At 36.7% G+C, this 12817-nt stretch overlaps 1 protein-coding gene across 1 annotated transcript; it reads left to right on the top strand.

The window, feature by feature from the left end:
* Positions 1 to 8387: 8387 nt before the first annotated feature.
* Positions 8388 to 11725, top strand: LOC130987080 (G-type lectin S-receptor-like serine/threonine-protein kinase At4g03230). Its single transcript, XM_057910674.1, has 7 exons — positions 8388 to 9808; positions 9891 to 10001; positions 10076 to 10269; positions 10352 to 10562; positions 10638 to 10881; positions 10968 to 11115; positions 11194 to 11725. The coding sequence occupies exons 1-7, from the start codon at positions 8557 to 8559 to the stop codon at positions 11503 to 11505; spliced, it is 2472 nt and encodes an 823-aa protein (XP_057766657.1). The 5' UTR covers positions 8388 to 8556; the 3' UTR covers positions 11506 to 11725.
* The last annotated feature ends 1092 nt before the right edge of the window (positions 11726 to 12817 follow it).

The following is a 12817-nucleotide window of genomic DNA, read 5'->3' on the forward strand; positions in this document are numbered from 1 at the left end:
TGTGATGGTTTCCGAGTTGTAATGTTTTAGCTAGAATTGAATTTAGATCTTATTCTATGTATATCGAATAAGACTTAACTACAAGAGAAAAGTCTAGTTTTCTAGATGAAATACAATTAAGTCCAGACTCCATTCATTTCCAAGAAATTGGACAAAAGACTTCACAATTGCTTCTTGAGAGGGAATTATGACTAGGGATGTCAATCCAGCTCGAAATCCGTAGACTGACTCGATTAACCCATCAATTCGAAAGGGTTAGGGTTTAAAATTTTCAATCCGATAAAATTACAACTCGACTAGCCCGTAATCGAATAGCTCGGCAACCGATAAGGTCGGCCAACCCGATGAGTTAGCCCGAAACCCGAATACATAACATAAAATATTTAAATATAAAAATAAAAAATTGACAATATATTATAAATTGTCTCATCATTTCACTTTTCTGTATTTTTTAGGTGCTTTGATTCTATGAGTTCAAACTATTGTTGGATATTTTATTATTTTTTCTTAATAAAGTTGAACATTTTATTGTTACCAACTTATTTTATATGTTATGTAATCTTGAAGGGACGGTACTTAACCTCTTTTTGTAGAGTAAAGCAAACGGTTCCGTACGTCCTCGATGTGGTTTGGTCTCAGAGATAATATTGGAGAGTTAGTTTCTAACTCTTTTTGTTATATTGGCGCGGGATCTTCCATTCTTTTCTAGCTTGATGATTGGCTTGGGTATCGGTTGACTATTGTCTACGGGGTACCTTTTTTTATGAAGGAATCTCTCACTCAGACTGTTGATGATTACTTTTTTTGATGGGGTTTGGCACTTCACCTAAAATTTTGTGAATGCTTATCCCAGAATTGTTTGTGATATCCTTATGGCGCCAATTGCTGGTGCGAATACTAGATTTTGGAAGCCATCTTTACATGGAAGGTCACTGCTACTCTTGCCTTCGCTCATTATGGGCATAGCTTTCCGAAGGTGCTTTGGGGCTCCTAGATTTGGGAGCAGTTTATTCCTATCCATAGGTCGATGGTTTGCTGGAGACTTCTTCATAATCGTATGCCCACTTATGACCGTCTTATCCGACATGGTTTGATTGCTCCTAATTGGCGCGCGATTTGCAAAGGCGATGAAGAAACCGCAGAGCATATTTTTTGGCAGTGTGCGCCGGTCAGAAGTGCTTGGTCGGACTTCTTAAGTTGGTTTCAGTTGTCTCAGGCATTTCATGCTCTGGATATCCATAGTTTTCTAGTGCTTGCTTGGACTCGTGATCTCAGCTCGCAGATTAGCAAGTTCTGGAAAGCTGGTATCATTACTATGATTTGGGCAATTTGGACGCAATGTAATCGTTGTATCTTTGACGATAAGAACTTATCTCATAAGCATATTCTTCAAATGGTTAAAGTTAATTTTCTGGAGATGGACGCTAGCTTCAAGAATTAATCTGGGTCACATGGACAATGTGTGGACGGATTATATGATTCTCCGCACGATTGGCACCAAAAGTCGGGCCGCTCCACCACTGGACTTCATCACGGTTAACTGGTGGCCTCCTACGACGCCCTGGATTAAGGTTAATACGGATGGTTCCGCGTTAGGGGCTCTTGGAGTTCTTGGCGCTGGAGGTGTGTTTAGAGATAACTGGGGCTAGGTCAGAGGCTGTTTTCATTATAAAGTCGGTGTGGGTTATGCTTTTGAGGCGGAATTATTCGCGGCGATTACGGCTGTTAAAATTGCTCAAGCTAGAGGCTGGGCTAATCTCTGGATTGAGTCGGAGTCTACTTATGTTGTTGGGCTCCTACGTGAGCGCTCTCTTGCGATTCCTTGGAGATTTTTTGCTTTGTGGCAGGAGGTGTTGGATTTGCTCTCGACCTTCAGATTGCATATCACACATATTTACAGAGAAGGTAATAAAGTGGCCGATATTTTGGCCAACACGGCGCGTGATGAGGGTTGGTGGCCTCATGAGATTGATGAGATCAAACATGCTGCTCGCGTGGATATGTCGACTCATTCTCACATTCGTATGGTTTTTTAAGAGCTCTTGGTTCTGTGAGGCTTTTTGGTCGAACGGTTGGTGGGCGGGTTTCACGTCTCCCTTTTGTGGTATGTGACCGAGGATTGGTGTCGTGAGTTTTTTTGCGGTTTTTCTTTGAACACTTGGGGTTCCCTTTGCGAGTTTTTTATTTTCTCCCTTTGTGTTTTTGCTTCTCTTCTTGGTGTTCGGGAGCCGGGGCTATTTAGGGGCGATGGTTCGGCCGGAGTCTCTGAAATAGCCCTACCTCAGCTCTTTCAACACTTGTTTTGTTTAGACGAGTACTCTTTTTTCTCAAGTTGAGGTTTTAATGAGGCTCGGCCCTTAGTCCGCTCTCTTGTGCTTTCAAGGGTTTAGGTTCTTTTTCTTTTTTCTTTTTTAATAAAATCTTATTTATTAATATAGGGAAGTGCTAAAAAAGAGCATTTCTTAAGATATATAATAAGAATCATTTTCAGCCCTTAGATCATCAAGATCTACGGTTGAAAAAAAAATATTTGATTTTTTTTCTTCAATATCTTATATTTTTGCATTTCATGCTTACTATATAATTTGTATCTTTGATTTCTATGTACTCCCTCCGTCCACAATTTAAAACTCCACTTTGGTATGGGCACGGAAACTAAGAAAGTTGAAAAAATGTGATGTTGATGAAATATAAGGGTAGTTGACTAAAGTGATAAAGATAGTTTACTAAAGTGATAAAGATGTTGTGAGTGGATCCACTAGTGATAAAGTGTAGTAAATATAGAATATAAAAATGATAAATATGTTTTAAGGTAGGTCCATTAGTGGCAAATGGTAGTAAATATAGGAAAAGAAGAGAGTAGAAAAGTAAAAAAAGCATAATTGGCCTTTAATTTGTGGACAACAATTTAAGAACAAATAGGGCTTTAAATTGTGGACGGAGTGAGTATATTTTATGCATTATACATTAGATCATTACGAATAATAAAATAAAAATGATTATTTTATTTTTACGCCTTTAACCCGATTAGTCGAATGAGCTAGTTTGAAACCCGAGCGTTTAGGATTAGAGTTAAAAATTTATAATCCGACAACCTAATTAACCTACACCCAATTAGCTCAAAATCCGATAGGATTGACCCAAAATTCGGTGAATTGGCCCGATTGACATCCCGAATTATGACCACTTCTTGGATATAAATGCTAAAGTTGAGTTGACGTCAATCCCGAATTATGACCACTTATATTGGATATAAATGCTAAAGTCGAGTTGACTCGGTCAACTTCACATTCAAAATTGAGCTCAATTATATTGGATATAGGTTCACCCGCATAATTGCCGTGGATCCTCTCACCTACAATAATAAAGTTGATCGCTATTTTTTTTCTTTTCAATTTTAGTTTATTATACCACTCGTTCACATAACACTAGTACGACCATCCGTATGATGCACAACGAAATCAAAATTAATGTATGTTTAAATAAATAAATATAATAAATGCAAAATATGGTTTAAAGATCTTCTACGGACTTAAACTTAAGATCCACATTGAATATTTTTTTATAAATTAAATTTGACAATGTTTAGAATAAAATTAAAATTATAAAAATAAAAGAGAAAAAATGGAGATAAAAAAATAAAGGGAGAAAACTCCTCTTTTATATATTATAAAATAAAATCTCGAATGAAAAAAGTTATAAAAATAATTGCAGCCTTGCATAATAAAATGTACATAATTTTCACGATTTCACAAAATATTTTATGCAAATAACTAAAAAATGATAAACTAACTTCCTTTATAAAATAAGAGAGAGAAAGAGATCAATTTTAAATTTTTAAATTTGAATACTTTTTTATTTTAAATTTATTTTTTTATGTATTATAAATCAAATTAAAGCTATTGTCATGATTTTAATTTGATACGCGTAATGAATTTTTTAATTAATCAAACTGTATAAATTTTAGAAAAAATAAAAATTATAAAAGTAAAAAAAATAAAGAAAGAAAAAAAAATTGAAACACGTAAAGAAATAAAAAGAAAAAGAAAGAAAGAAATATATATATATATATAGGGGGCGGTTCCACAAACCCCTCTTAGTATATAAATTAAGAACTTATATTAACCTTAGATCTTGTCCTATTTAACGGCTGAGATCAAGTTTTGAAGATTCTCATTGATTCATTTTATGTTACAACTCAATTCGCGCATTATTTGCTCCGGAGGGTAAATTTGGCATTTCTTGTTGACTTTTCAAACGGCGAACTACACATTTTCGAAAATGATGCCTAATTTATTTGGAATAAAGATTTGACGTGATTGAAATTATGGCATATGGATAACCTTCAATTATTTGCGTGAACAGTACATTTTTATTATGTGAATTATTTTCATTCTTGTACTAATAAGTATGTGGAACGAATATATGTGCTAAAAATGAATGAATTGAGTTTGATATGTGCATGAATCTTTTTGAATATATATGTCACTGATATGTACATGGGTTAGCTAATATCCTGTTTGTGATGATGTGTATGCATTGGCTATGTAATAACACACGAATATGTATTATTGTTGTGCGAATTTAATGAGTATTTTGCATGAATAATTTATAATCATTATTGTTGTATGCTTGATTAGTGAGAATTAAGTAAAAAATTCGTGAGTTAGTGTATGTTTGTGCTGAGAGTATATACATTAGCTCTATACTAAGGTTTGAATATCTATGTTTATTGTGCTAATTTAATGGGTATAATACATGAATAATTTGAATCTTGCTAATTTAATTTTTTGTATTATATTTATATTATATTGCTTGTATAAATTTCTTTAATAACTAAAATATGAATTGAAATATATTTTTGCATGCAAATTTTTTGTTTTAAAAATGGATTTAATGTATATTGGTATTTGTCACTCTTTTGACAAGTCGCATTCTTTTTAAAAATAAAGTTTCTGTGTTTACGTGTTGATGTGTTCTACAAAAATAAAGATATATAGGGTTAATTGTGATTGAATTACACAATCCTTTTAATTTAGGAAAGGATTATAACCGAATGACATAAATTACTTTTCTATCCAATCTATGTAGCCAGCGAGATTTTTTATGTAATTGTTGTGATGAAATCTGGCCGTAGATTTAAATTGATCCATTGGTTATTAACGGTTCTTAATTTATATCCTAACTCTAGTTCTTATTTTAGCCTAACCATATATATATATATATATATAGAGAGAGAGAGAGAGAGAGAGAGAGAGTGACGGTAGTTAGTTAAATAGGGAGAGAATAATGGGAGAGAGAAAATTTGGCGGTAAAAAGTTACCGTTGTACTGTTCTTTTATAAATATATAGATTTTTCTTGGCGAAGTAAACATGAGTTCTAAGAAAAATCAATTGTATATTTGATGAGTGAGGATGAAGATTCACAAATTAAAAAAAATAGTGAAAGTTAGTGAGTTAAGGTAGGTCCATTAATGGGGAGGGCTAAGATAAGTACACTTCTTAAGATATAAAATAAAAATTATTTTCAACCCTTAGATCATCAAGATCTACAGTTGATTCATCATCCTGTTGGATAAATTCATGATCCTGAGTTCGAATATCAAAGGTAGCAAAAATTTATTTTTCGCAATTCATATCTTTATACAACGAATTTATACGTGTTCCACATAAAATTTATATATTTTTCCTAGTTCTTATTTCTTATTTTAAGAGGTGCTCTCACGGTATAAAAAGATTTTCCTCATGTTTAAATATGTGAACATTTTAAGAGTGATATAATTAGTGAGTTTATATCCAAAAAAATGAATATGAAGATGTTTTTGGAGGGCAAAAATTAGAAATTCGTATAATTTTAAGACAATCAATTAAGGTTCACTCATTCGATTAGAGTTAATAATTATATTTTATATTTATTTGAATTAGTAATTGATTATTAAGGTTAACTAAGCCAAAGTTAGAGTATATATTTTTTAAAAAAATTAATTTTTAGTGACTAATATCAAGTAGTGTTCATTATACTCCCTCCGTCCCAATAATGTTGTCCCATTTCTTTTGGGCACGGAGATTAAGGAGTGTAAAATTAGTGTGGTAAAATAGAGGTCCCACATGTTCAAGAAAAAGTAAGTATAGCTTAACCCCTTCCCAAACATGTGTCTCTCTCGGCGGCCGGCGACACCAAACACTAAGCAGAAGCTCCGCGGCCGGCGAGAAACATGAAGGAACGCAGCAAATTCAGCAAATTCATAGCTTAACCTCCTCCTAATTCGTGTGTTGAGAAACATGAATTCAACAAAAAATAAATTCAAGAAACGCAACAAATTCAGCAGCAAGATTTTTTATTTCCGGCGAGAAACATGAATTCAACAAAAATAAATTCAAGGAGAACTAATCAACACTGCAAATTCAGTAAACAAGAAAAAGAAAACCAATTCAAGAAATGCAGTAAATTCAAGAACAGAAAAACAAAATCCCTAATTTATATCCCCTTCTATCCCTCTTCTTTAGTTCCTAAATTCCAGACAAGATTCGCCACTCACCACCACTTCTGAGAAAAATAGAGTAGGAGAGGCGAAGCACCATGAATGGTGGAGGAGAGAAGAGGCGACTTGACGGCGAGAGGCGGCGTGAGAAGAGGGGCAAGAGGCGGAGGGCGCTCTCCACTGTCACTACAACGAGTCCGACAAGCCCTAATTTCTGGGGGAGCGGATTTACAGAGGGGGAAGGCCGGAGGCGGCGGCGGCGGCTGAACAGATGGGGAAGAGGGAGGCGGCGCCCGCGGAACAGAGGGGAAGCGGATTTACAGATGGGGAAGGTGGGAGGCGGCGCCGGTGGAACAGAGGGGAAGCAGATTTACAGTTGGGGAAGGTGGGAGGCGGCGCCGGCGGAACAGAGGGGCAGCGGCGCCGGTGGATTTGCAGAGGGAAATGGTGGAGTTAGAGAGGGAGAATGGGGGAGATGGTATGGAGCGAGAAAGAACGAGTAGATATGAATTAGAGAGAGAGAGATAAATTAGGGTTTAGAGGGGGAATTAATTAGGATAGTGTTTAATTAGAAATTAATTAATTCCTAAAATTTTCCAAAAAAGGAAATGAGACAAGATTATTGGGACAACCCAAAAAGGAAAGTGAGACAAGATTATTGGGACGGAGGGAGTATGATATTTTTTTTATTTTTATAATAAATAATTATAAAATAGGGAGACTAAAAGTGAAACACATCAAGACGCATCAAGATGAGATCATCTGTCTCATAATTTAGTGTGTACCACTCTTAATTTGTTACTCCCTCCGTCCCACATCTACAGTCCACTTCACTTTTTCACACATATTAAAAAAATACAATAAAATAGTGCTTGGAAAATTCAAATAGTACTTGGAAAATACAAAATATATGTAATTATTCAATTTTGCCCTTATTTATTCTATGTTTAACTATATTTAAATAAGGTTACTTTGGTAAAAGAAGAAATTTAATGCTAATTTAATTTAGAAAGTGGACTATATTGTGAGACATCTAAAAAAGGAATAAGGGACTATGAAGGTGGGACGGAGGGAGTATAATTTTTAACTATATATTCTTTAATTTTAATTTATCATGCTTTAATATAATAAAAAAGATAATTAACAAGGGTTCACTCATCCAATTAGAGTTTATAATTAGTTTTTTATAGGGTTAAGTATCAGATTGTCCCCTATCGATGGCGTCCCTATGACTTTTAGCCCCCTAAAGTCATGGGGGAGAGCTGCCCACTACCTTAACGTGGCTTTTTGACACCAATTCCCCCCCTCCCCCCCAGCCTTTCGACGGAGACAGCTCTCCCCCTGACTTTAGGGGGCTAAACGCGAGGGGTAACCCTTTTTATATTTATTTGAATTAATAATTGATTATTTGGGTTTATTAATTCAAAGTTAGGGTATATAATTTTTTTTAATTTCAATTTTTAGTGATAAATATTAATTAAAGTTCATAAAATAATAATATTTTTTATTTTTATAAAAAATATTATAAAATAAATAAATTAAGATTGATACACGGTGGTTCACATTAAATAGTGGGACAGAGGATCCCATCCGGAATAGTAGGACATAAGTCCCATTTTCTCTACTTGAGCTTAGAAGTTTAATTAGTCGTACACAAGTTTAAAATTACTATGAGATAATTATTCCTATTTCGTTGGCTCTACTGTCTAATTATATAATTAAGATTGTAGCAACAAAACATTAGATTTCTTCGTTTCCTTCCATTGAGCTTCCGTTGTCGGAATTATTGTTGCTTTCGAAAATAGATAAGATAATAATAAAAGGAAAAAAAAATTGAACTATTTTAATAAATATTTAAAGTTCTAATTAACCCTAAAATCAAATATATTCAGTATTTAGAATTTAACAGAAGAAATATCAAATATTTGGCTTATTGACTTGCACTGGACTCAATTTTCTCTCTCGAGATCCTCATTCCAACTAAATTCTAGGTCTGTGCAAACATTCACAACTAGATTATAATAATATCTGGTTTTGGCAGTTTCTCCGTCCATCAATTATACCAACCAACCAAATGAATGTTGCAGCCATGCATGGAAATCTAGTAATAGTTGTGGTTGTGTTGTTGATGGCTGAAAAATCCGTTAATGGAGCAGGTGACACCCTCACAAAAGGAGAATCTCTTACAGGAAGCCAGACTTTAACCTCAAAGGGTGGAACGTTTGAGTTGGGGTTCTTCCACACATCCACAGACAGATTCTACCTTAGCATTCGTTACACCCAGATTGAACCAAAGCCTCTGGTTTGGGTCGCTAACAGAGATAAACCTTTGCCCGACGCAACCGCTGCCAACCTCCAAATAGCTTCCAACGGAGATCTTCAACTACACTACGGTCGTGATCTCTTTTGGTCAACTTCAACCTCGGCGGAAAGCGTGGCGGCAGTGCTCAGCGACGACGGAAATCTGATCGTGAGAGATGAAAGCCGGCCGGAGAAGAAGAAACTCTGGCAGAGTTTCGATCAGCCTACTCACGCTTGGCTGCCCGGAGCTACACTCGGCGGCGCGCGGCGGCTGGTCTCCTGGAAGAGCGACGAAGACCCTTCGGCGGGGATGTTCTCGGCGGAGATGTCGTCCGAATCCAAGGTGGTGCTGAAGTGGAACGAATCGGCGGTGTATTGGGAGAGTGAAAGCTACGAGCCCGGCAATCAGTTTGGTTTCGATGCTCAACAGTTGAATTCCCTTTCCATCAGGTTTGAAGTGGAGAAGCAATACGTGAGGCTTGAGAATACTCTTGCTATTATGATTAACGACACTTTCCGCCTTGATTTCTCGATGCTGGTGATGGATCATCGCGAGGGGAGGCTGAAGAGGGTCCCATCAAGGGGCAGTAGCGGCGGTGGGGCGTGGGCTTCTCCGTCGTCCCTGCCCGCGGAGCGCTTCTGTGGAACCTATGGAGTACTCACTACCACTCATTCCTGCGGCTGTCTGCCGCGCTTCAGGCCGTCGTCGACTCCCAACCCCATGGGTGATAGCTGTAATAGGAATACACTTTTACCCGATTGTAATGGAAAAGGAGGCAAGGTGGGTTTTATGGAGATTTCGGATATCATCAAGTGGCCTAACCAGCCCAAGCTAATCACAGAAGCTGATACTGATAAGGAGTGTGAGCTCACCTGCCGACGGAGCTGCAACTGCACAGCTTATGCCTTTGATCCCACCGGATGCTTGGTGTGGGAAGGAGATTTATATGGTATACGACGGGGCATTTCAGAAAATCGGAAGCTGCACGTTAAGCTTGCCTCTTCGGAACTTGCAGAAAGTGGAAGTATGTACTTGTTCTTGTGTGTGTGTGCGTGTTCTGGGCAGTAAATAAGCAAGAAAGTTGTGCATTTGTATTATATGTTCAGGTAAAAGCAAGACTTTGGAGGTGATCATTGCAGTTGTGGTTCCAGTTTTGGTGCTTGTTTCGGGTGGATTTCTGGGCTTCTTCTACAATAGGAGGACCAAACATAACAAAGGTTGATTAGAAATCAGTAAATGAGAACAAGATTTGAGTTGTGATTCACTGTTTTTAATTTACTGATGACAACAGAAAGCAAGGAAGCAGGGGATGATCTTTTGTCGTTCGATTTTGACGTGAGTTTGAGCTCAACTAATGATGGAACAACTGTGAGGAACATGGAATTCGATCTGCCCATGTTTAGCTACTCAAGTGTTTCCGCTGCAACAAACAACTTCTCACCAGAAAATAAGCTTGGAGAGGGAGGGTTCGGGCCCGTCTACAAGGTATTATATTTGGTGGAAATATAAACAATTCAAAAGATGAGCATGTCTTGTTTTTCTTTTCGCTGAAACTGTATTTGGACAGGGTGAGTTGCTAAATGGACAAAAATTAGCGGTAAAGAGGCTGTCCCAAAAATCTGGACAAGGCTTTGAGGAATTCAGAAATGAAATCTTGTTAATCGCAAAGCTCCAGCACAGAAACCTTGTTCGCATCTTGGGCTGTTGTATTGACCCTGCTGAGAGCATACTCATCTATGAGTACATGCCTAATAAGAGTCTAGACTTGTTCCTTTTTGGTTAGTAATACCACTTATATTCACCAACAATTAATCTATATATGTTTTCAATATATTATAAGCTATGCTAATCAGGGCCAGACAAACAAGATATAGTACTAGATTGGGAAACACGCATACGCATTGTTGAAGGGATTGCTCAAGGGCTTCTCTACCTCCATGAGTACTCGAGGGTGCGCATAATCCATAGAGATCTCAAGGCAAGTAACATTCTTCTAGATGATGAAATGAACCCCAAGATATCGGACTTTGGGATGGCGCGTATCTTCTTTGGAGGCACTGATTCGCGGGCTCACACCAATAGAGTTGTTGGAACATTGTAAGTCTAAAAGGACTGATCAAAGAAAGATTCTCTTTGCACAGATTGCCGATCCAAATTCATGTTTTGAGCTAACATTTTTGTAGTGGCTATATTGCTCCCGAGTATGCAATGGAAGGCTTATTTTCCATAAAGTCTGATGTGTACAGTTTTGGAGTTTTGGTTCTTGAGATCATAAGTGGAAGGAAGAACACTGGATTCTACAAAACTGACTGTCTCAGTCTTCTTGGATATGTAACCAAATGCTTTTTTCTACTTTTCTCTTGATTGCATCATGTTTGTGTGAGAAATCATAAGATGAATGTGTTGCAGGCATGGGATCTGTGGATTTCGGACAGAGGTGTAGAAGTGGTGGATGATAAGGTGGGATCTATGGTGGCGGCTTCGACGGCGTTGAGGTACATAAATGTGGGACTTTTGTGTGTGCAAGAAAATCCCAATGAGAGACCAAACATGTCTAGTGTGGTGTCCATGCTTAGCAGTGAGATTGCAGCTCTTCCACCACCCAACAAGCCTGCATTTTCAACTGCAAATTTGAAGACTTCATCTTCATCACAGACAAGAAGTGGAGACCCATACCCTTCTGCCAGTCTCTTAACCGTTTCAGATGTTGTGCCCAGATGAGATGATGATGATGCCATTATTCCTCAACTACTATTTTTCTCTCTGTTATTCATTTGTTTTCAGTTTATATTCTCTATTGCAATATCATTATGACGATGAAGCACAGTCTATTGGTAAGACGCTTCTTCCCCAACCAATAGGTCGGGGGTTCGAGTCACCTAGAGGAGGGCTAGTGTGTGAGTATATTTTTCCTTTTTTTGAGTAATAACAATTTTTTTTTTTTAAATATCATTATTACAAAGGGTTAATTGCAGATAAAATTCCAATATTGAAAACAGTAGAATCTGTTTGTGGATGTTTCGAAGAATCTGAATTCGAACGTTCCATTATTTGAGGTTATATTCCTCCTTTGAGAGCGTGTCTCATGCTCCAATGGATTTTGCAGCCACCAAATTATTGAGATTGCTACTAGGTTTTTCATGCATTGCTGCAACATTCATTACGAATAATTGATGAGATGGAGAAACTGTCAAATAAGTATATGCGTTTGGAAACAAAACCAGATTTTATTAATCAAATAAGTATATGTGTGTTTGGAATCTAATTGTGAATGTTTCAGATTCCTAAAATGCAATGAATTAAGTCTATACTTTACTCATTCAGCCCTCAAGATGTTATAATTATTATGTAAAATACTTTAGTTCATATGAATATAGATTTCAAACATACAAGGTGTATGATAACAGAATATTGTGTTACATCATTATTTTTACGGGTTAAAAACTTAAAAATCTATTAGAGGGATCAAGATCCGGAGGCGTTTACTTTGCATGATTAGTAAGATGCATGATTGAGTATTTTTATCCCGCTCTAGTAGGCCTCAGATCTGATCCTGAGAAATATTTTACGGAACTTTGGGTATTCGGTCCTGCCAAGATCTAGTACCACCCAGTTCTGATACCTGAGGATAACTCCTTCAGGTTTTCTCTTTATGAGGTTCTGTTAGTCGGATTTCCACGCTTTCGCATTCAGCTCTGGGTCACTTTTCGGGCTTTTCTCAAAGTTCCACTCTGGTGTGCTTCTTGCAATACAAGATGAATAAAGAGGATTCGGGCCCTGGGTTCTTTCCTTAAGGTAAGAAACTAGAGCCCCAAATTCCATCCTCATCGAATACGATTTAAACTTTGCAAATTTTTGTTAATTAATCGCATAAAGAAAGGTATATACGTAATTACTATTTCTTTATTTATTAATCTATATTAATATAAAAAGTGTCTTGGACATAAAATACAGATTGCATATAATATTCCTATTACTCTCTCAGTCCACAAAAAAAAAAATCTTATTTGAGGGTTGATAAACATGCATTTTT

Source organism: Salvia miltiorrhiza, chromosome 5 (genome assembly GCF_028751815.1).
Source record: "Salvia miltiorrhiza cultivar Shanhuang (shh) chromosome 5, IMPLAD_Smil_shh, whole genome shotgun sequence".
Classification (NCBI taxonomy): Eukaryota; Viridiplantae; Streptophyta; class Magnoliopsida; order Lamiales; family Lamiaceae; genus Salvia; species Salvia miltiorrhiza.